The sequence below is a fragment of the Eulemur rufifrons genome, chromosome 17 (genome assembly GCF_041146395.1).
Source record: "Eulemur rufifrons isolate Redbay chromosome 17, OSU_ERuf_1, whole genome shotgun sequence".
NCBI lineage: Eukaryota > Metazoa > Chordata > Mammalia > Primates > Lemuridae > Eulemur > Eulemur rufifrons.
In genome coordinates, this window is record NC_090999.1 from 78520995 (window position 1) to 78546560 (window position 25566).

A 25566-nucleotide genomic window follows, 5' to 3' on the forward strand; every position below is an offset into this window, starting at 1 on the left:
TATTTCCCGATGGCAACTTAGAGCGCGGGGAATCCATCAACGCTTGCAAATTGTTAGTGTGCTTCTGAATACACACTGCACTCAGGAGAGTTTGGGCTCAATGTTTTCTAAGACTAAGTCCAACAGAGAAGAGATATCAATCAATGTTATCTTCAGCAGATAACGCAGCAGCTTAATGGCATGTCCACTGAGTGCACTAAGTCACCAGGGAGGCCTAACTTTCAAAGGAACCTATGATAAATGTCCTTGCAAAACTCTATGTTTATGTTGTGTCATGAATCCGTCAAACTAGGGTTATCCCGATCATTTATTAGAAAGCTAAAGATTACACACAAAGGAAAGGAGGAAAGGAAGAAGCAGCCCTGATTCTCTCCACGCCCATGTGGCCACTGACAACACGCTCTGCTCAACTGCCTGAACAGCCAGGCATCCGAGGGAGGGGTGGGAGATGGGCAACACTGCCATGAATGACTTGGAGAATACTAGCTCATGAGTTCGGGGGTGGGAGGAGGTGGAGCGAGGGAGTGGAAATGAGTAACTCTTCTTTAAATATACAAAGGGAGATTAGCATAAGGTTGCTGACCAGCTGTTCTCCATCTCCAGTAAGACAGGAGTGGGGGGGAAGGACTTAAAAATTACAACTACAGATTTAGGTCAGCTATAAGGAAAAACTCAGCATAAGAATTGTTAAATTACTAAAAGAATTTAGGCAGAAAAACTGTGAAGTCTTCTTTAAAAAAATTTAGAAACAGAACCCAACAACCATCTGTCAGGGCTAATTCACATTTGATGCAGTCCCGCTCAGAGGGAGAGGATGAATATTAGGTAAGATTCCCTCCCGTTCTGATCCTCTAATTTCTGTACATAAGCCTCACATTTAATAAACAATAATTAAGAGTCACATCTCAATAGATCAGCAAACAGACTTAGATGTCACTTTCGTTTTTGGAAGCACTAGATGAGCCTAACCCTTGAGTCAACTGCAATGTCTAGTACGCCCCAATCAATCCATTTGGTCGGGGGGATTGAGGTAGGAACCGCAGATGGCTGTGTTTATTCTTTGGGATAATCGAACAGTAACCAGTTTTGCTCCGCACCTGTAATATATATAGTGCATTCCACCTTACAAAGCCATTTTGCATACACTACCTACTTTATCCTGGTGATGAGCCTATGCGTAGGTCTTATTACCATTACACAGATGAGGAAACTGAAATTCAGGAAGATCAGCTGCCTTGCCCAAAGTCACACAGTCAGTGTAGGGTAGGACTGGAACTCAAACTAGGTTTCCAGATTCTAAACTTCAGCTCTTTCCACTGCCTGCCCTCGCATTATCCAAGAATGAAAATCGCCTACCACCTCTCCCTCAAAATTACACCAGTCCACAGCCACCACCCACATTTGGGTCTTAAATATTTGAGAGCTCCTCCTGCAAGAACTGGAACTATCATCTCACTTTGGACAGGGGCTGCTTTCTGAGCCATGCAGTTCCCAAAGCCCAGCCACTTTCCTCTTCCCCAGATTTCCCATCCTCGGCTCAGCTCCTTCTGGAAGTATTCCACCATCTGCCTTGTTTGGAACAAGCAGACATTCCCTGACATTCCCTTTAGCCAGGAATGGGTGAAGAAAGAAAAGAAACTTACCATCTAAAATATACAAGTTCTTTTCAAGGCTTAAAACAAAGTCACAGCAGACAAAACCCCAGTTTGGGCTTAACTTTAGCAGACTCCAACTTGGGATCACCTGTAAGTTCACTTAATATAAGTGGATATAAAATGATTACCTTCCTATATTGCCACTTTAAAAAGCATGTTTCAAGTACAATTTAAAATATTACAAATATTAGTAAGAAATCAAGTTCTGTTGGAAACCGAAAACGTTGATAAAAGTACACGCGAAAACTTAGTAGGCATAGGAAGCAATTAAAATCAAAATCAAATAAATGTTGTCATTTCTGTGTTCCTGTGCTTTTCTGGGATATTCTATTTTAACGACACTGCTTTAGCTTTTAACTTCTAGGTTCAAGGCATTAATACTAACCGCCCGCCATCCCAAGTAATTTGTAGGAGAAAACAGCTTGCCTCTCAGAATGATTACTCTTTTTCTAACAATTTGTTTTTCCAAGAGCTCTCCCTTTGTTTAGAAAAACAGTCAATGATTTTTGCCAAAGAACTTGGGAACATGAGTATCTGATAGTGAAACCCATGACTAAGAAAACTTTTTCCCTTACTTTGTATTTGTTAAATTGGTCAAGGGCATTTCCAATGAGGCATGTCTCAGTGTTTGAATCATAAACTAATCATTGTGTACTTTAAGAAAAATGAATGTTGCTTTGGCCTTGTGGTAAATTCTTCAAACCTCTTTCAAAGTCAGAACCTTAAGCCAAAAATGGCAGGGAAAGAGAATGAGTCTCAGTTACCTTCTTAAAACCTGCTTGGTTGGTATCTAAGAATTCAGCATATGCATGGACATAGTATCTGAAGGGGATATTTTCTTCTAAGCACAGTTGGTTTTCAGAAATGGTAGTAGATTATAGGAAACAAATACTCTCTCTCTACGTTACAACCTTGTTCTTGCCTATACCTGTGGTATTTTGAGACTCTCAAATGAAGGGCTTAAGAGAAAAGATGTGTTGATAATCATCATTCTTGCTCTGAAATGACTTGAACCTGAACTTTGGTATTCCACAAGGTCCTTCCTCAACCCTCACTTCTTCCCAGTGCTGGACATGGAGAATGGGTAGTCACAAGCAACAATCACTGGCCTTTCTGTCAATAGGGGTCAGTTTGAACGTATTGCATTTTCTCCGTGCCAATCTTCCCGTCTGAACATCTTCTAGTCTACTACCCAGGTTCTGCTGCTGGCAGTCAGGGACAGTGTCACTTTTCAACTTCAAATTTCTTACTAATTTCCATGCCTTTGTTCACCAAGAGTTCATGAAAGAGCTGCATGTGCTGGATGTTGTGTTAGGTTCTAGGGAATTGCAAGAGAAATGTTCCTGCCCTCTAGAAGCTCAAGTCTCAGGGTGGTGTTGTGAGCACAGCAGAGGTGATCAACCCACAAAGATAATTGTAAAAGTGTGTGAGGGGCTGACTTGTGCCCCTCAAAATTCATATGCTGAAGTTCTAACTCCCAGTACCTCAGAACACGGCTGCATTTGTAGACAGGGTCTTTACAGAGGTAATTAGGTTAAAAAGAGGACATCAGGGTGAGCCCTAATCCAAAGTGATTAATGTCCGTCTAAGAAGAGATTAGGACATATAGAGAGAAGAGACCATGTGAAGACACAAGGAGAAGACAGCTATCTGTAAGCCAAGGAGAGAGACCTCAGAAGACACCAACTCTGCTGGTATCTTGATCTCAGACTTGTAGCCTCCAGATTGTGAGAAAATGGTTTGTTGTTGAAGCCACCCAGTCTGTAGCACTTTGTTACAGCAGCCCTAGCAAACTCACAGAGTGTGCTTGGAATGCAACAACAAAAAAAGAAGGAAACATATAGGTTATGTCAAATGTAATAGCTGCTGGAACATGTACCAACCGACTAAACAGCAAACAAAACCAACATGTAGGATAATATCCAGTAGTGGTGGCAACGGAAATGGGGGTGGCAGTGAGCAGATCTGGGAGGGCATTTGACGGCTGTCAGGTATAAGCGAAGGATGATGAAAGGGTGAGGGACAAGGGCATCATGAGCTCCCCGTGGGTAAGTGCCCCTGTGGCCAGGTCTCCTGCAGCTCTCAGCAGCCACAACGGTATCAAGACCAATGTGACGCCACAGGTTCCCCAGCCCTCAGTTTTCTAACTAGTTCAGAATAATAGGAGCCGAGGGTGACCCTGTGATTGAGGCTTTTCAGTGCTGATAATATGAGGGTCAGAAAACTGCTAAGTTGCTCTGTCTTTCTGGAGTCTGTCTGCGCTTGCTGGGCTGTAAAGCTGCTCATTCTGCTTCCTACTAGTCAGCTGATGCTCCAAAGATGGACACGTGGATCTACTGTATGCCATTCATTCATCCTTCTGAATCCAAGTTTGTGTTTCTCATGAAGACCAATTAAATTAACTGTCTTTTTTTACAATTTACTGAGTTCTCTCTCTTTTGTTGTTGTTGGTGGTGATTTGTATCTTGAAAATTTAAGTGCTCTGGGTAATACACATGGGAACACCTCAAAATTGTTGTTTTATTAAACAAGTAAACCCAAAGTTTGCACTAATCTTCCTAAGAGAAGTATGTCTTCTTTTAAAGTATTAATATGTCTTCTTCCATGTATAAAATAAACAATTATTTGTTCTTGAACAAACGAAATCCTCAAAACCCTCTAGAATACTATTCTTCCAGAAGTCACGTAGGAAATCAGAGAAGCAAGCTATACCCTGAACAATTAAGAAAATATGAATGTTGGTGGAAAATGTAGTGGAAGAGGAAAATTTTATTATTTTAATTTGGAGAATATGCGAAAGTTCTGCTTGAATTCTGGGAAAGTCTGAGTATTTGTACTCATCACTGAGTTAATGCATCTTTTTCTACAATCCTACATGTATCTCACTGATGATTAAAAACAATGAAATGACAGAATCACATTGGTTTAAATATAGTAATCATGACTGATATGCACTTAGATATCCATGAACAACTCTTAGGTTAAAACCAACTTTATGCTTTCGAGTATACTTAATATATTTAAACACACTACATATTTAAATATGGTTTATGGTGAATATGTACTATTTCTTACTGATTCTTTTAAAGGTATTTACTAGCTGGGTACTTAAATTTCCATTTTCTATCACAGCATACACACTTAGAATAAAATACTCAGGTGTTTGCCTTTCTTTTCTTCCTTCATTCTTTCTTTCTAGACTTGTTTTACTTTCTAGACAGTGCATCATGAAAAATAACTTCATTTTTTAAGTCTATAAGACAATTAGTTTGCCAGTAATTATTACTTGGTATAAACTATTATAAATAGCTGACAACTAGTGCTCCCAACTAGAAAAATAAAATGTGGTAAAAATCAGAGACCAGTCCTCTGAGGTCCTAAAAAATATGCAAACTAGATTATTGGTTAAATTCCTTTTTTAACCTCTTTTAATCTTTTCAGTTCCAAACTTGCTATTTATTTTCCAACAGTATGGCCCCCACACTGAATCAATGTAAAAGTTCTTTGACATGTTCCCTATCACTTCTACTATATTACGTGTAAAATTTGAATTATATCTGTTAACTTTAAATTTGTATTTTCCTTTGTTCATTTATTGTCTTTATCAATATTTCTTTGGGGTATGATCCTTAAAGGCAGGGTCATATCTTTATTCAGAGCCTAAATACACCACATACATAAATTTGCTTAATTTGTTAACATGCCTTTTCAGAAATCTGCCATAAAGATATGTTGCATGGCTTGGTTGTTAATGGTCACCATTGTAATATTATTCTTTATCCTTGGTGAGGTCCTATGTATCTGAGGAATTGACACATGGTCCTTTTATGACTTAACAAGGAGGGGTGCCCACTCCCTACAATTAGGAAAGCAGACTAGGGCAGCAGGTGTCCAACCTGCATAATTAATTCTTGTGCAGCAAAGACATATATTTCATAATCTCCCTACCAATTAAATAGTGTGTCTGTATGCGTACATGTTCTATTCCGCCTAACTGGCCAGGAGGTTGTGAAACCTAGTACTGTAATTCAAGGAGAATTTATGTGCGTATCATGCACTTCATTTCTGCAAATGCCCTTTGAAAAGTAGCACTATTAAGAAGCTCCCTCAAAAGCACTCTGCTCCCAGGTGTTACTGCTCATGTGAGAGGGCAGAATGTAAACTGAAACCATAAATGAGCTACAAGGATCATTTTCTCTGAACAGCATTACATCAAAGATTAAATGTTGCCAAAAGATGATGCACTGCGCTGTCTCTCTAGAGACCTAGTCTTAGAGATCTGCCTAACCCTGTGCATGCTGCCTGGCGAGGAAGCACACAGTGGGGGAAATCCATTGTCACTGGGAGACAAAAAGATAAGCATGCAGAACACTGCATTCAGATGACATATACAATCTCTGCACATTTTGGAAAATGGAAGCAAAGTGTTAGGACCTATGTTGGCAACCATCCTGGCTTGGGAACTAAACGAAACATGCACCATTGACCTAATTTAAACACACACACACACACACACACACACGCACAGGAGCTGGCGGTGGTAAAAATGAGTAATTAGAGACAAAGCATTATGAGCATGAACACTTGACTACTGTGCTCTATAGGCATAAATGCCATCCTGCTAGAAAGAAAAGGATGGCTTTTGTGGCTCTGCTGTATCAGAATGCCTGCTGATACTCCCGGAGTTTCTATGGCCCCACAAGTCTTTACTATGTAGAAATAGGGGTTGGGGAAGACAACTGTGTTTCAATAAGGAAGACAAAGACAGCTCACAGTTTGGTTAAACTCACTGGCATTAGCTTCGCTTCAGGTGCATATTCCCACGACAGGCACAGAAAATGTTCACATTTACCAAATTATGCAGCAGATTATGTTACTGTCCAACATTACATGTCAGGCAGGCAAAAGATTTATAATTCTGTGCTTTGAGTTGGGGATGTCTGCAACAAGCTGTGTAGACTCTAAGAGTGGAATCCTCTAAACTCACGCTGCTCATTGTGAAGCCATCTTGAGAGGCCGCTGACGAGTATGTGGGAACCTGACAGCTGTGGAATTTTATTTCTAGACTTCAACTAGGCAGAGAAAGGAAAAGGAAATCTCCTCGCTGGCAACAAAATGAAAGTGTTTACATGTGAAATTAATCGTCAGCACAAAGAGCTTTCACAGTCATTCTGCTCCACAATATAATATTCTCCTTGTTTGGCTGCCGAGTCTTAGAAAATTTGATTTCTAAGAATAACAGCAAAGACTTTCAAAGGGGGGGGCAACAAATCAAGTCAGGAGCAAGCCACAAAAGGTTAACAACATTACCCGACTTTTCTTTCTCACCACTACTTAAAGCCATTCATTACGGGAGTTTGCGGGGCTTTGATGGTGCCCAGGAGCGGCTAGCTAATTTGAGCACGGTGAACACCAAGGTCAGCTGCAAACGCTCATGTTGCACAAACTCCTCCTTTTACCCCAGCCTCATTCCTTTCCAATAGGAACATGCTTTGCACAAAGCAATCCACCTAAAGACTCCATAAATCCAAAAAAGGGAGTTACTGATCGAGGAATTTTCAGATTTCTGCCAAGGCACCCTCCCCTGGACTGGAGGTCAGCCTGGTACAGTAACCGGAGCCAAACTGTGGACTGGACTCAAGGAATTAAGTTCAACACTTCGAATCTCGACTTTTAATGGGTGATTTTTCTTTTCAGCAATGAAGACAAAACAAAGTACAAACAGCCGATAACAGCCCAAAGGAAACCAGGCGAAAAAGTACGAGAATAATGCTTAGAAACAAATCTCGTAAGTAATATCTGAGAAGAGACTTTCCAAACAAAGGGGGGAAAAAATAAAGCAGCCTTTTAAAACTCTAGTTTGAGATTTTGCAGTTGTGAATGAACAATAAAAAAGTAAAGGCCACAAGATATTTGCTCTTTTCGATGAAGAAAAAAAAAAATTAGCCTTTGTTAACTTGCAGCAAAAAGGCGCCTCAGGCATTTAGGCACAGCATAAGCTATTCCTTGCCCCCATGACCTCAACAAATATGTTAATAAAATCTTTTACCTCCCTGGAGTGGAACCAGAGTAAATATTTACTTAACACATCTGAGTTCTAAGTCTGGACCACCGTATTCCATTACATAAATTGATTTTCATTTGTGACCGAGAAATTAGAAACACTACATTTTGTGTTGTTTCTCCTACTTTTAAGGTACTTAAAGAAAAGAAGAAGAAAGAAAACTGGGAATACTAATTCTATATTATGCTCCAGCACACCAAACTGTACTTGTGAATTTCAGAATGGTATTCTCCACCACAAACGAGAGTAATGCCGTTGACGAGCTTTCCAAGACTAGACATCTGGAGTAGGAGGACTTTTTCCAAGCACATTCCAAGGTTAATAGGAAACATCTAGACTTGCTTTTATTAGCTGGTTTGAATAATTTTAGGTATGCTATGATGGTTTCCACCTTCAAATAATTATAAGTCTGATTTCTAGTCACCAAGAATGCTATTTTTTCTTCCCTTCTGTCCAAAAATTATTGTGCTATGCATTAATATCTTATGCAAATTTTCACCAACAACATGGAAGAATAATTGTTCAAAAATCCTATTTATTCTGTTAAATCTCAAGGGCTAGTGAGAAAAGTATTATATTTATTTATCTAGACACAGGATTTTGGATTTTTCTTGGTCTGGGTAGATAATTAGATAACCAATTGCTTTTGGAGAGTCTGAAGACATTTCAAAGCATTCCTCTCATTGACATGTGCAAGACGTTTCCAGAAATTCTGCATTTTCTCCTGAAGTGCTCATTCCTAAAGAAACTATTCACTCTTTCCATCAATGCACCCTCTTCTGCTGGCAGTTGCAAACCCCTCAGCATTTAGCAAAAGTCATTTCACAGTTCAATGCTTGTGTTACACTGTCCTGGTCATTTAAAGACTGATATCTCTTCAACAGCAAACAACATCATAACAGGCCACGAAGTTTGGATGGAAAGTGTTCCTGTTGTGGGGGCATATAATTAAAATTTGTTTAAATCAGAGGCTAGCTTATCTGATAAGAAGTTTGATACACATACACACACACACACACACACACACACACACATATATATATATCTCCAGATCTCTATGAACATGCTATAAATGCTCAGGTTAAATAGAGGCCACTAGGAGACTTTCAATAACCCATCTTCTAAGAAAACTGGCAAAAAACTAAAAGTACAGGAGGAATAGAATAAGGTTGGAATGGATGTGACCCTGTTCACCACCTGGGTTTTCAACCCCTCCAGAAGGAGCGAGGGCTAATGGAGTAGAAGGCTTCTCTCTGATGAGGGCTTCCATCAGGTAGTGCCGTGGGAGGCAGAGAAGAACCAAGGGAGGGGTCCTCAACCCAAACAGATAAAGCATTTCAGGGCTAGAAGTCACAAAAAAACACATGCTTCAAAAATTGTGCAAATAACTGCAAAAGGAATGCCAAATTGGAGGCTTAAGTTTTCTAGCAAAGGAATCGCCAGTATTTTAATTAATATGAAAAAGCTATAGTATTGTTAACTCAGAACTTCATTCTAAATCCTGACTGCATTCTCCAATAAGACCTCAATCACATATTTTTCACCCCTCAGTCTTTCTTCCATTGTAAACCAAACATCAAAACTACACTTCTCCAAAAGAAGAGAACTAAGAGCAGTACATTGGGTAGTTAGAACCATATATGACAGAGTATGGAAATTTGGGGACCCACAGTTTTCTGTAGAAATGCGTAATAGAGTCCATTATAATGTTTTGTTTTGTTTATTTTAGGCATGTTTTCCAGGTGCCTTCATTTAATCCTCACAGTGTTATTGCAAGGATGAAAGAAACCAACATCTGTAAAGTGCTGTCAAGGCAGGTCAGGCAGGTAAGAGGATCCGTGTTAGCTATCATTATCACCGTCATCACCATTTCCAGATGAGAATAAGGGAGAGTAGTCACGGAACCTGCACAAGGTCACACAGCCAAGAAATGGAGAAGAGAGGATGCAAACCCAGTTGCTCTTCTCGTAGAACATTGTGTCAATATAGGTCTGCTCCCCTGTTTCCCCAGAGCCACCTGCAGTATCACCATGAGGCCCCCTGAAAGCTGGGGTCTGTTTTCAGTCCCCCATGGATGTGTTGCACATCTCTTCTTAGTGCCCTTGTGATGAAATTTAGATGGATTTCTGACACTGACTGTCAAGGGTAATTTTCTCAAAAATATTTGTTGCTCTGCTGCCTATGTTTCCCATAAATAGCCATCCTTCAAAAATAACTAAACTTAAAAAGAAAAAAAGCAATGTTTGAGGACACAAGGGGTTGCTCTCCAGCGTTGATGTGTCGCTACATTTGTTGAGGAAAGACTAGTCTTAGAACAGCAACTCTGGCTTGGTCACGTTAAGACTTTCAATCTAATTAAACCCAAGCAATACTGGTAATCAGAGTTTTGTCTTTTTTCAGTTTTCCCTGGAAGGAAATGTTCAGCACAATACAAATATCTAGCAATCACTGCAGCTAATTATAAAATGCATTTACTGAGAAACCAAATTGTTTTAATATGACCCCCAAATGAACTCCCAAGCAGCTCCTTCTCAGATGGCCTACCAATGGACAATCTAATTCACTATCTCTTTCTTGTTCAACTAATGCATTTGAAATCCTGTACATTGGAACTTTGCTTTTCAAAATATTAGTCAATTTAAAAACAAACTTAGTTACTTCTTAGTTAAAAGAAGATTAAAATCTTATTTTTATCAATGATCTACAAGTACATAAACCAAACACTATCTAAAAATATAAAGTGATTCTAATTAAAGAAGAAGAAATGAACACTTATTAGACCAGAGAGGTAGTGGACAAACTACTAAGAATGGTAAATTCAGAAAAAAAAATTTAACCTGACTCTATTTGGAAACTTTTAATTAATGTATTAGATATCCAGACAGTTCTAAAGACAGACAAATGTAAGGATGGAGATGGGGTAACAAGCCAATTGTTAGTTATTAGAACCATACTGGTACCAAATAGCAAATAATAAGCTGTGCCATATCTGATCCTCAGATGACATGGAGTACTGTTTTCAACCAGAATCAAAGACGTGGTATCCCTCTAACTTTGTCTAAACAACATAAGAACAGCTGACCCATTTAGTAAAAATTCATATTAATTATCAGATAAATTGTTTCTATGATACCAAAGAACAAATTTAATTGAATTTCTGATTGAATTGATTATGACAGTGTAGACAGTCAAGCCTCATATAATAGAATTAAAATTTAAAAAGCAGTCCTTATTAAAAAAAAAAAAAAGAAAAAATAGGCTAATAAAGATCAAATGAAAAGATGTGGAGACTTGGCTCCCAGACCTTGACAACAAGATCAGAACAATTGAAGATTCTCTTATCAAGAAGTGAGAAAAATATGCAAGGCCAGGGTATTTTATGATGTATAATTAGACCCAAGACTTCACAGGGCAGCAAGAAATGGAGACTTGGTTCTGGTCCATAGCATCCAGGCTTCAGAAAAGTCAAGTCTAAGTCATTAAGGACTAAAATTATGAAGATGAGAAGGTCTCGGGGAAGATGTGGGAAGAATTTTTGATCTTATATTAACTAAATTGGCTACTAGATATATAATCTCAATTACCCAATCAATTAATCATGAAACGTTTACTAAGTATTTTCTGTGAGGTATTGAGTATTTGATTGGCAGTTTTCACCTTTATACAATGAACATCTTGTCAGAGTATGTCCCATAAGTTTGGGCCGGAAATGCCAAAGTAGCAAAGAAAATCCATTTATTTTCAAAAAAAAACTACGCCACCAAATCCCAGGAAGTCTATTCAGGAAATTGGTGGGCTAGTTAATACAATTCATCTTTTCAAATTCTAATTCTATAAACCAAACAACTGTAATTCCTTGACATGTCATGCTTTCAAACAGTGGGTCCATTCCCTGCACAGCATTCCTTCTTTCAGCTAGTATTAGCCGAGTTCCTACAAGGCAGCAGGCACTAGGTTACGTGCGCAACCATGTGCTGCCAAAGCCACACCGTATACTGATATACTGAAACTCAGCAACGGCCTAGCAAATGTGCACAAAAACTAGACTTTCAGATCATGGTCCCAATAGGCCTTTTGGGTAACTTCCACTAAACTTCTATTTAGTGACAAGCATGAAACTTCATGGAGGAAGTACTTGATATCAAACCCCTACTTGGGTCATATTTATAAGTAACATAGTCAATAAGTTTTATCCATTTAACTACTGAAGATAGGTTTTCCTTGATAGTTCTGAATGTTGGCTGCCAAAGAAGCACTATCTTCTAGTTTCTACTCTTTCCTGTCCAAGAATAGGTTCTATATCAGACACCAACTTTATCCAATAAAAGTGTCCTCAAAACGCCTGGACCCATTTTAAACAAAACAACTTTTGTAGATTTCTCCCTGTTCAGCCGCTGGACTGTAGTACTTTTCCGGACTGGAATTGTATCAAACTCAATTCAGCCAGAAAGGCTGTTACCTGCCCCAGTAATCAAAGGACATGGTGTGTGATGGTGATCTGAGTAAGAGCTGGAGTGGAAGAGAGAGGAGAGCTAAAGCTGAAGGCTTCTCTCTGATGGGGCTTCTCTCAGGTAGCGCCGTGGGAAGCAGCCATACCAAAACTTCTGTGCACATCATGAGCCACCCTCTTGTTCTAATTACCTATTGGTGAATCTTTGGCTCAGTATTTTTGTGGGCAAGAAGTATTCAGCTATGCCCCCTTCCTTTCCAATCAGTGGCTCTGCTTCCCAATTTCAGCTTAAAAGGGGCAAACAGAGCTTCCTTTCATTGGCCACACACTTACGTTCCTTTTCTTTCTTCTCAGACATGAATTATATTTGTATTTCTCTATGAAAGCAAGGATGAACACTGAGCCAACCAGTCTAACAGCAAGGGTTTTAAAATATCTCCAACTAGATAATCATAACACTTTCAAGGCAAGAAGCATAGATCAGAAACCATTCTAAGGTAATAACAGGCAATAACTTTACTTAAAAAGATTTCATTCCCCTGTGAAACCAGAGCAGGTTTTGCTCCACTGTCATGACTGCCTCAATCAGACTACTGAGAGACAAACTGTGCCGCCTGCGGGAAAAGCCACATTAACAACCTCGTGCGTAAGGGCACTCCAGCAGCCAGCGGTTGGGACGAGATGTGTGACTCTGCCCTAAAATGATACTCCTTTCAGCAGACCACACCGGCCTAGCTTTCTGGACTCTCAGAACCTCTTTTACAAACTAAAGGAGTGTAAAGGAAGGGAGCACAGAATTTAGGAGTTGTTTTTGTAATGTGCTTAGATTTCACTTAACACTTCCGCCTTACCTCCCACTTCCCTACCATTGAGACGTCTAAAATGTTCAGGGAGATGGTTTTGTCGGCAGTGAATTTATAATCAGCATATGGTTATCTCATTGCCTGGACCACAAGATTTATAATCTGAGCCATCGCAACTGTGCAAAGTACCTGGCTGTTACTGGTTGTAAATCCCAAAGTGGGCCACCTGGTCCTACCCCGAAATAACAGATTGTCATGTATCCATGACCACTGACCCATTCATTTCTTCCACGGGTATTTATTGATCACTGAGGATCCTGGTTAGGTATGATAGCACAGATCAGACTGGTTCACAGTGTACGATCTATTCCAAGGTCCCATGAGAACATGTGGATGAAGGTTAGGGTTTCCTTCTATTTGGTAGAAAAAGAATGCCAAACTCTAGCTATTCTAGAGTTCCCTCTCAGTGATGAAACGTTTCCACATCTGAATTCACCTTCCTGCTGATAGAGGAAAAGAAAAAAAACATGGCATCACAGCCTCACTGCTATCAAGAAGGGAGGGGTAATGCTAAGTTACCAGGGGTCAATGTTCTTGTCTCAGGTTTATAATATTGGAGGATAGAAAAACATGCAGAAATAAGCCAGCTGCAAGTAGATCGTTACAGGTGTGATAAGTGTGCAGAGGAGCATAACATTACTCCTGCTGTTAGTACCAGGGCAGGTTTCACAGAGTTGTCTTTTAAATTCAGTCTTGAAAAATGGCTTTATTTTATCAGGAGGTACATTCCTTCTGGAATAGAAAAAGCAAAAGCACAGGAGGAGGGAATTCTGGGGCACGTTTAGAATAACAAGTTTCCTGGTCCCTCTAGGAAACATATTCCATCATTGACTAGAAGTGAAGGATTCATTCACATAGTTCCTGGCATGTCTGCCTAACCACAGAAATTAAACTTACTAAGGTCTAAGCACAGCAGTTAAAAAAAAAATTATTTGAAGGTATGAGGTGGAGAAGGCATAAAGAATTCAAGGAGCAATGCTTATCTGTGTCATTTTTACTGAGAAATTTACAAAGAAATCCAACCTCAACTGCAAGGGTCAAAATAGCTAGTCATATAATTTTATGTTGAAAATCTTGCAGCTAATACATTCCAAGGTGAGAATCTCTGCTGTTTATAAGAAAAAAATTCCAGAAAAAAATCCCTCTTGGACTTGGCTTTCCCCAACTTTCTTGTACCATGTGATGAGATTTCCTTTGGTTGGTCACCAGATTATCGACTAAATTAGTAACAGCCTGTAGGCCTCAAATTGTAAACAATTTTATTATGATGATGTAAATGTTGGCTTGTATTTTGAGTAAGTATGTCTGGTTAATCAGGAAGAAATGGAGGAAGAACAGAGCTGGGCACATGTGGTTGCAAATCATTAGCACATGCCTGCACCCAGTTAGTATCACAGAAAGGAAGCATGGTGCCTTCTTTCGGGCAGCTTGCGTAGCAGCAGCACCCTACCTGGCCACGTGGGCAATGCTGAACCTGCTGGGATTTGCCAATGGAAGTACTGCCATCCTCTCGAGAAGATAAGCATGCTCCTTTTCCCCTTCCCAGTTCCTTCTAGCTAGAGACCCTCCTTCTCTCCACCACTCCACCCCAGCTCAAGGGGAGTGAGAGGTAGTTATAAAGGAAGCTGTACCTTTAATCAGAAAGTATATGTGAGTGAGTGTGTGTGCTCTTTTCTGTTAGGCACAATCAAAAGGCAAAGAACCTGAGACAGGTTGGTAACCTGAGTGAGAGCTCATCACTAAGATGCCTGCTCAGTGGCTTCCTATTGCTGAGCACATCAAGTCTTTGACTTCTAGGTCTGGTTTTTGAAGTCTGTCCTTGACAGCCCAGAGGCCCTAAACAGGGAGAAGGATCTTCCCTACAGTACTAAAAATGCATGATGCTCACTCTTGCAAGCATAACTCTCTAATGTATTTCTTTTGTCTGGAATACTCATCTCTCTCATCTAAATCTACCCAAATATTCTTAATTCTTCATTCCCTCAATATTTGTTAAGGACTGGTGCTAAGTCTTAGGGGTAAAAAGCTTAATAAGGCATAGTACTTGCTCTCAAGGAGCAAACAGTCCACTTCTAGGTTTCAAATTTTGTGCCAACTCCAATCAATTGTTAATGGCATTCTAGTACACTATATTGAGGGTTTTGAAATTATATTCAGGCAGAAAAGTAATAATGGGTGTCAAGGTTGATTGGCAATGTCTGCCAAATGTGTAGGAGTTAGTGGTGGCATGCGTGCCCTATATTTGCCATCTCAGGCTCTTTCTTAATTTTCACCTCCTTAATAAAAGTTTTCCACTACTATCCCAGTCCCCAGTCCTTAATATCACTCTTCAATATCTTACATTTAGCACTAGATTATATTGCCTTATATTGTTTAAGTTTGCCATACATCACAGAATCACAAAATCGGATTATATTGGAAGTAAATGAGGTCCTTCGAATTCTAATACTGGGAGCAAAGATACTCCTGGATCCAGGAGGGAATTTTTATGGCTACAGGAAAAGCTGCTTTAAGCTTGGAGTACCACAGCTGGATGAAACCCAGAGAGATCCCATCTCACCACATGCTCAGAGTGTGGCTCTGGAGGCTGGCAAAGGTGAATGATCACAAGCCACACTCTTCTGGCAAGTGCCGTATGCACGGCTCCACTGCCAATTTTTTTATCCTTTTTATAAATAATAAAAAAGAATTTGTCAGGTAAAGTAAAATTACATTCCTTTCAGCATCCCAGCTCTTCAGAAAGAGAGGTTAAGGATAAAAATTACTTCTAGTTCACAAAAGAATGAATTATAGAAGTCCAAATTAATAGATATTAGCATGCATAGACCAAATATTTATTGAGTTTCTACCATATATTTAATATTTTACCAAGCACTGTGTATGAAGTTTATAAATCCTCTGGGAGGCTATAATTTAGCTGGGCAATGAAAGAAATGCATATGATCTTACTAACAAATAATACCAGCCGGGTTAATACTATGTCATTGCTACTAATAACCGAGCTGATATCTAGAATTTAGCTGAGAGCCATATTAACACGTAAGTCCCAAACCCAAACCATTAGGGCTGCTAATACTTGTCATGCACTAGCAGATCAATTGCAGGATCATTGCTATTTTTTAAGCTGCTGAGATGAAATATTCTTGACGCTTTCCCTAGGTGCAAAATACATCTAGAAATATCCATTTCAGATAAATTTAGACCCAATAAATGATACTTTTAGCAACCACAATTTCCACAGATGTGGGCTGAGATTTACGATTAACCCGTTATCCAGTTCAAAGCAGAGGAGCAGTTTAAAATCGGAATCTTGTAATACATCTTGATCAACCAAGATGATACAGTCCAAGTACATTGGATACATTCGCCTCTGGCATATTCAAATTGAATTTGCTGGTAAGATTCCCTTATCCTTGGTCTTTTCTTGTATAACACAGGCATTACACAGATACCTCAGGCAAATCTTTCCTACTACATCCCTCCAGCAACATTTTTAATTACCAAGATGAATCAGATCAAATCAAGTTTTTTATTTAAAGCACAATTATTCAGATTATTATTTCAATCCTCCATTTTACTTTGGCTGTGAGCATATGGCCTTAAAAGACTTTCCATCCAGGAACAGCGCTAAGAAAAAAATGGAGGACCAAAGAAGCTACAGCATTTCACTCCAAAGCTCCACAATCAGCCCAGTGCATCTGAATGCCACTTCAGGTCTTTAAGTGACCAGGTAGATGAATACATAAATGTATAAGATTCATAATTTGGGGATTACTCATTTGGTTTAGCAGAGTATTCATATTTTAGAACTGTATTTTCCTGTTTTAAAAGCATTCATCTTAGGATTTAAAATAAATTCCTTCAGTATATTTATGATGTTCTGATTTACATCTAACTTTTTAAGAACTGTGTCAGGTTAAAATGAAATGATATTTTAAATAGCTGTTTATTACAGGATCGCTGGTCAAATACCTTCTGCTAGCTAAATTATCTATATAGCTCAAGAGGAAGCTGGGCTGGGTTAAACCTAGATGGACTATCTCCACTGTCCTAATTCCCCAAACAATTCCCAATTCTCCCCTTCACTGTGCACTGGAAGGCTTGGTGAAAGAGAAGACAGTACCATATAAAATTACCCCCCTAGATACTCTTTAATAAAGAGTCACTCCACAGTAAGAGTCACTGAGCAACTTCCAATGGCACAAGCTACGAATAGGACCTCATCCCTCCCCAGTCTTTGTCTTTTTCTTTAAACAAGGAAACCTTATGTTAATGGAGGGATTATTGAAAGAGTCTTCTTATAAGCCCATGAATGCCACTTCACAAACTGTACAGAAAACAGAGCCCTGTGAACGGCACAATGGAGTCAACTCATCTTTTTCAAAAGCTCAGCATCAGCCTTAAAGAGAACTTATATTGTTCCAATTTCTAGGTCTCTGTTAAAACATAATGAAGCCATGCTTATGCCACTGTGAGTCCATGCTCACACATACTCGGAGGCAAGTTTACTGCCTAGGGGGTAATCCTATTGAAAACCAGAATTTAACCTTGACATTGGATTAAATAATTTATTTTTTCAAACTATTCAATAGGTTCATCTACTCATTGTGAAATGTTTTCTTCTCATTGACATAGCTGAAGCAAGCACCTTTAAAATAGAATGCCTAACTAGACACCAAGGACCCATATAAAATATAATCATAGGAAATCAAAATTTGACAAAAAGCCAAATATAAATTAAAGAAATACTGAAGATCTCTGTAGATTCACAATATCCTGCTGACTGCAAAAAAAGGCAGGGGGCGGAGAGGCATATTTATTAGAAAACTGAAAAAGGTGGAGAATGAGTTATTGAAAAAAATAGTCTGGTCAAGGAAGATACAGCAAACTATACTCAAAATTGACACTTTTAACAGAAGTCTTGAGTTACACAACCCCAGGTGTCGCCATGCACTCTGTGCCACCATGCGTGCCCCTTGCAGTTGTACTCAAACAGGCCCATACACAGGACACAATGTGACTGGTGCCTTCTAGAGATGCACAAGTTGTTGGTATGTTTTTGATAATACAAAAGGTGCTCTAGAATTCTTCAATGTCTCCAAACTGTTGTTGTGAAACATCATTTTAGGGTATGTAAGAAGTCTAGCTATTGAATCACTCTGTTTTAAATTCTGGAGTTTACTGGTTAATTTCTTACACTAAAATGAGCTGATTATAAATCTGTATTTGGAACGAGCCCTTTACTAAACAGGCTAAATACACTGAAATTAGATCCTCTTTAGTATTTTAAATTATGTAAATGGAAATACAAGTTTAACAGAAAAGCCACACTTATGCATTTCTAGAAATGGCCAGGACTTAAATCTACTCCTTCCTTAGTAGTTTTTATTGTATGTGAGCCAAGTCTTTAAGTAAGCCAGTTACAGAGATCCACAAAGTAATTCCAGTTTTAATCAAGGAAAGAAATTTAACTTCATTCTGCCAAAAGGAGAAAGATGAGGTGCAAGACACCTTCATTATCAGTTCTTAAAAAAAAACACAACTAAACTTTTTTTTACCTTAATATGTGCAAAGACTTTTAAGAGCTCAGACTTTCCGGAAAAAGCGAATTGCTAGAAAGTTACTTGGAATCACCCACAGACAATAACTGTCAGTGGTTTCATTTCAGGCAATGGGCTTGTGCCAAAAGGGACTGACATCTTGATGAAAGGATCACCAAAAAGTTGTGAGAATTTTTTCATGAGTAAAAATCCTTCCAAGAGCAACAAATTGTGATTTTCCACTCTGCCACCATACATAAACGACAACTGTAAGAAATTAACATGTAATAATAATTTGCATTTGCTTTTCTGCATTCAAAGGGTTCCAACTTCCATTCTCAGCTTTGGCATGCATGCTTGCCTTCTACAAAGCTCATTCCACTCAATACTACAGAACTATGATATCTTACTCTTTGAGCTTGACCTATAGGGCTAGAAAGGAGAGGGTCTATAGGGCAGGGTCAGTGGCCACATTTATGTTTAACCAAACTGTTCACCCGACATATTGCAACACATGTGAACCCTCATGATCAATCTATGTAACAGAGAGTAGGTAAGGTTCTGGGATAAAAAGCTAGAAAGCAAGACAATGTGGTCAGTCACAGCAAAAGATAATTAAAGTAAACACAAATACTTTGTACCATTCCATTTTATTACCAATCTATTACTCTATCAAAAGGGCTAATAGGAATACGAAGTTAGGAACCACCTGCATAAAACCCATTGATTAGCTTAATTTTATGTTCACCTTTTTTGTCTTCCACCTCAAGTTCCTTAATTTGATCATTATCAAACTAGGTCCAAGCAAGACCTACTTTATGTGGTGCTTGGACACCTACTTGTTGAAATGACAGGTGAGACATATGTAAAAAATAAAATGCTTACTTGTTAATAAAAGCCAAATTGAATTCATTTAATTGCCTCTGATTCATTTTTCTCCTTGGAAGCTTATACTTGGGTTGTTCTCAAAGAAAACATCAAGTATATCAAATTCAATTTTGATTTATTAAATTCCACCCTCATTTAAAAGAAACTAAAACTAAATTTGGAAATCACACATTCTAAGTGGCAAAGAGGTGTTTTAAAGAATATAAACATCTGCAATAGGACATGCTGTACTTCACTGAAAAGTTTTATGACATTTCTATTATTTTTTTCAGTATAACCTTATTTCTAAAGAGGAAATTTTTCATAGAAGATTGCTATACTTACTCAGTTACTTTTAATCTTTATTCCTTCTATTTCTTTATTTAATTAGTAGTCAAACATTAAACTGCCTTCTCTGTAGATCATAATCCTTGTCAGAAATAGCTACACTTTTATTTAGAGATGATATGCTTGACTTCTAAAACTGGGTAGATGTCTCTTATAAGTTAAGTTATAAATCAAGAAAACACTAACCATATTTGAATATAATAGATGAGGTATGTTAATATGAAAATTCATGCTTTTTATCTCTGTTGCTCTTAGGAATAGCACATACAGTAGCTGTTTGATTATTAGTTGGACAGACTCCTAATTTTGGGACAAGTTCTGGCTATGTCTAAGACGCGCTGCTTCATTTGAGCACTGCTGCTGTCACCAGGACCATGCATGTCACAACATATCACTCTATTCCTAAAGAACAGTGTACTTTCTGTTGTTCAAATTAACTAAATCCTCACTTCTGAAGGAGGAATTTTAGTTTTCTGTTCAGAATAATTCCAAGTCAAAAGATCTAATTCACCACATCCAATTCACATAAATTGCTGTACTGCAAAGCTCCCACATGCTGGAGATAGAACCTTTTAAAGGTCAGATGGGGTAGGAACAATGAAGGGTTGAGGCGGATGAAGGTGGGTGGTTGATATTTATATGTAATAAAGACTGATAAGTACTGAGAATTTCCTCTGATGACCAATTCTTACCATTTTGAGAATCTTAGTCTTGGGCGTCTATTCTCCCTCTCTTCAGTCCAGGGAGACCAACCTGCAAAATATGTTTAAATACAGTAGACACATCACCTCACTACAGGTCAGCAAAGGAAAACTGCGTCTTTAGCACCTACAGACAACTAACCATCTTCTGTGGTTAAGTTACATGCAAATTATCGTAACCACGCGGGTTTCTGAAAGAGCTTTCCAAGTGGTCTATAGGCTTCAACAAGGGACAAAGGAATCCCTGGTACTTGGCTTTGCAGAGTCCTGGGCTATTCTTGGTGTTTGGTTCATCTTTAAATTGCACAAGTTCAAAAGGTTTAGCAACTTAAAAGTAGAACCAAGTGATAAAAATAGATTGTTTTCTGGCTGCTCTTTGTTCCCAGACATACTACTGGCAGTATATTTGCAATCAAGACGACAGAATAGGAATCAGCCTTCCACCGTGTAGTGTAATGCCTCAGAGTGGATATTTTTGGAAATGGCACTGCATTACATAACCTTCCGTGTTAAAAAAAAAAAAAAAAAAAAAAAACCTACGGGGGGAGGGGGCGGGAAGTCAGGAATATACACCATTATGCCCTTCTCCCTAAACCAAATAAACATTAATGTACATGCTGCAGTGATTTGCCCTCAACCTTTATGTCAACAGAACACAGTTCTTTTGTTAACATAGTTATGACAAAAATTAAGATGAATGGAGAAACTAAAAGTTCTCTAAAAGGGTATCATAAGCTCTCAGAGTTTTCCTATAATGTTATTATAGATACATATAAATGCAAATCAGGCTATTATCGTCACCAAGAAGAAAGCAGTCATTTAGTTTTAAGCTCCCCACCCAACCCCCACCAAAGTTCAACTGCTTTTAAGAAAATGCAGAAAAAAGTGTTGCAAGATCCAATGCCTGAAAAGACCCCCGGCGGCAGCAGCAGCGTTGAAAGGAGTAATCAAGTGTAAGAATGGAGGAACACAAATTCATTTCATAAAAGAGAGGGGGGGAACCTTGCATGCACCAAAGTGCATTTAATGCAAAGAAACAAAACAGTTTGTAACAATGCTTTAGGAGCAAGAACAAAATTAACCACACCAACAAGCAAAAAACCCCACCCCTTCCCCAAAGAATTCATTTCTCCCTCTTAACTTGTGCATTTTAGAAAAGCCCAAGTTAAATTCCAGTCTTAATGCAGCATAACCAAAATGCCCAAGGTACACGCTTCAGCTCTTCAAAATTTAGAGGGAAGAAGCATGAACTCTGCAGGGTTGAAGGGTCCAGCTAAGAGCAACGGCAAGGAATCGACACAAAAGAGAAAGCAGCGCTCCCAGCCGGGGATAGGAATGGCATATACTTACAGACAAAAGCCCCGCTCCCTGTTCACTCTCTCTCCTCTCTACACCTGAAACACAAATGTGGATGAAAAAGGGCATCATGCTAGAAAGACAGCTGGGGGAGTCGGGGGAGGGAAGGGGGAGAGGAAAGGGGTGGAGGAAGAGGAGGGAGGAGGGGGAAGGGAAACAAAATCCAAACCGGCTTCACTTCCAAGAAGTGCAGCCTTGGAAAAAGAAGGAGGGGAAGATCTCCCTGCCTCGCGCGCGCTCTCTCCAAGAGTGTGTGTGTGTCTCTTTCTCTAAGAGTCACTCTCTTCCTCTCTCTCTCTCTCTCTCTCTTCCTCCCTCTCTCCCGCTGGTGTGCTAGTGAACAATGAGCTAATTCTGATGGAGCTGGCGCGGCGCCAGCGCCCCAGCCTTGCTGCCACTGTGCAGCCGCCTAGGAGCCAGACTGCTTACTCGGCAGGAATCGGCGGCTCGGGGCCCCGTCGGCGAGCGGCCAACACGCGCGCGCGCGCCCCGGCACCCAGCACCCACGCCCCGGGCGCCCCGCTCGCCGCGCCGCCCCCACTGCGCCGCGCCGGGCCCGGGGGACAAAGCGCACCCGCGGATCGGCGCGCAGCCCCGGCCCCTGCCCCGCCCCGGAGCACAGCGCGCACGAACCCCGGGCCTGCCCTCCTCCGCCCCCCGGCGAGCTTCTCCGCTCCGACGTGCGGTTGCTTTTCAGACAAATAAGGAGGCGGAGGAGGCGGTTTGGGGGCGCGCCAGGCGCGAAGGCGGCCAGGGTGCTGCACAGCCCGGCGGCCAGCCAGGGCCGCGGGGAGAGGCGGCGCGGCCCGTACTGTAATAATAAACCTGCAGCAGAGGGCATCTGAGGGAAAGAGGACGGCGACGGGCGGCAGCCGCCTTCCCTTTTATGTGCCTGTCCTGAGCGAAGCAGAAAATGGTGCCCGCGGCGGCGCGGAGCCGCACACGGACACACAAAGAGCCCGCGCTGCACGCGTTTGCACACGGCCCGGGTCGGGCCCCGCCGCCCGGCTGGGGACGCGCGCCCTGCTCCCGCCCGCGGGGAAGCCCGGGGCGGGGAGCACCCCAGGACACGGCCCGGAGGTCCTGTGGCTGCGCGTGCACACACACACACACACACACGTGCACACGGTCACACGCGCGCACATACAGCAGGAGCCGCGGCCTGGCGTGATCGGCCCGAGACATACTCCCCTGGTGCTTCCTTCTTCCCTGAAGATTTAACACGTTCCCCATTGCCCGCCCCTCTGACATTGTACTTTCTTAAATTGAGGATTGCTTTAAAAAATAAAGTGCCTTGCCACTTCTGTTTTTTTTTTAAACTCATCTTTTATATTTAAAATCTATCATTTCATAGTAATGTAATAGCTCAAAATTTTGCAACAAAAACAAACTGGTTTTGTTGCCAACAAAGCAGGATATCATTTTATGGTAACTGTCAGATGTTGGAGGAGAAGATTATTTCCTAATTAAATTGCTTTGCCAAGAAAAAAAAAAGATATAAAGGATCATAATGTCTTCTAAATTTGCTATCCACGTTTTACCCTTGCTCACTGAAAGCAATGTTTTTCCATTGTAACAGTCAGAGAAAATAAGGCAAATTTACAAAACTCAATTCTTAAACATATGTTTACAAAGTGTCTTATTTTTTTGAGATTTAAACATATCGGATACAAAAATAGCAAACCTTAAAAAGCGATACTTTACACTCACAAGTCTAAAAGAATACGTTAAGTTTTCTGTAAGCATGTTGCCAGGACTATGGATTGTCTTTCAAGCTACCAAAGCCACTGTAGCAACAAATACCTATTAGGCTGCACTGGGTGTGATGTTTAAGGAGCCCACTAAGTGTGTCCCTGAATTAACCTAAAACATCATAGTCATTTTCCTGCAAAAAAAAAGAAACAAACACAAACAAACAAAAAACACCTTATTTGACAGTCATGGCTAAGAACAAAGGGAAAAAACAAAATTCCACAAATTTCCCTGATGCCCTCAGGCCCAGCGTTCCCCTGCCAGGGTAGTGCTGAAAGGAAGGTGTGAGGAGCAGCCTGAGTGGTGGGAGAGGACTGGAGGCAGCTTCTGTGTGTTGGAAACCCCGGCAAGCTGGTCAAGGGCACCTCAGCAATGAAATCTTTGGTGTTCTCTTTAAGATTCAGGTTGGAAAGGAAACCCCAGGGAGCACCACCATCAAGGGCTACCAAAATCCACCCCAGGAACATTTGTTCAAAAGCTGGCTCTGCAGGAGAAACATATACACACACATGCATACACACAGACTTCAGTGTTTATGCAAAACTTACCCATGATGTCCTTTCAAAACACAGAGAAATATGGGATTTAGTAAATGTTAATTTTTTTACCGTAACCATAGACCTTCAGGTGACAGATTTTTAAGAAATAAGAACACTGAGTCAGAATCATAGCCTATTTAGCTGTTGTGTTCTAGAGAACACTTATAATCCAACTATCCAAGAAACATTCTTGAGCCCCTTCTAGGTAGCAATAGCTGTAGCAACAGCTGCCTCACAGTCCTCCTGACTGCCTTGCTCTGCCCCCCTCCCATCTATCCGGAAGGTTGTAGAGTAGATCCACTCTCCTAAAACTCCTTTTTAAACATGATATTCCCTGCTTCATCACAGAATAAAGGCCACGTATAGCCACAATGTGACCACAGTCTAACTTTCTAACCTTCTCCTCTTTCTCTCTCCTAGTCATGGGATATCAGTCCTTCACTTCCATCTGATTGATTACTTAGGGCACATATTTATCCCTAGACCATTAACAATCAGGAAGCAAAGTCACTTGAAGACTGACTCAAACCAAGATGTCTTAAACCTTTAGTGATACTGATATTTGCGGCTGGGTAATTCTTTGATGGGGTGGGCGTGGAGGGGGAGTCTGTCCTGTTCATTGTAGGATGTTTATTTAACAGCATGTGTGGCCTCTACCCATTGGATGCCAGTAGCATATATCAGGTGTCACAACCAAATATGTGTTGTCCAGACACTGTCAAATGTTCCAGGGGTGGGGAAGTGGCGGTGGAGAGACTTGCCCCTGGTTGAGAACCACTGGCTTAAACCATCAGATCCATTCCTTGAGGTAGAAAGAGGTAGCTTCACCTGAGTCCTATGTACTACATGGAAGAGAGACAAAGACCTCCTGAACCAAATCAGGATTTTCTTAGGGAAGAGGAAAAGGAAGTAGGCAATGTCCTTATCTCCATGGAATTTGTAGTCTGTGGCGGGAGGTGGAGAGGCAGCCAAAGTTAAGAAGCAGTGTGACAAGAACAATTGTAGACTTCTGCACAGGGTGTACTGTGGGCACAAAGGCTCCTTTCTAAATGAGACCAGGGGTTTAAAGAAAGTTTCCTAATGGAGCTGATGCCTGAGTGAATTGGTGAAGTATAAGCAAGATTCAGCAAATTGAAGAAGGAGGCAAGGAGGGGGGTGCATTTTGAGCAGAGGCAAGGGCAGACCCTGAGCTAAGAAATTTGACTGATGACTGGTGACATCCAGATGATAGAAGAAAATAAGAACCCTAGGTCAGAACCTGATGCTTGTGTTCTGCCCCTGGCAAGTACACCAAAGAACAGCCCATCAGAGTATTTGGTTAAAAGGAGAAGACATACTGTAGATACAGAATTTTCCTTCTCCCTCAGATATTTAATTCTCAGATGTTTCCTGGTGTAGCCAAATGTATCTTAAATATACATTCCTGCAACT

The 25566-nt window shown here is 40.4% G+C and overlaps 1 protein-coding gene across 8 annotated transcripts in view; it reads right to left on the bottom strand.

The window, feature by feature from the left end:
• Positions 1-22941, bottom strand: part of NREP (neuronal regeneration related protein) — a 30013-nt gene extending 7072 nt beyond the window's left edge. Inside the window, exons 1-3 of one of the 8 annotated variants that reach the window (XM_069492145.1) lie at positions 22274-22446; positions 21839-21882; positions 20480-20540 (exon numbers count right to left, since the gene is read on the bottom strand). In XM_069492145.1, the coding sequence (XP_069348246.1) occupies positions 20480-20482 (3 nt within the window). In that variant the 5' untranslated portion in view covers positions 20483-20540; positions 21839-21882; positions 22274-22446. The other 7 variants (XM_069492146.1, XM_069492144.1, XM_069492147.1 and 4 more) reach the window with 7 other exon arrangements.
• Positions 22942-25566: the final 2625 nt, after the last annotated feature.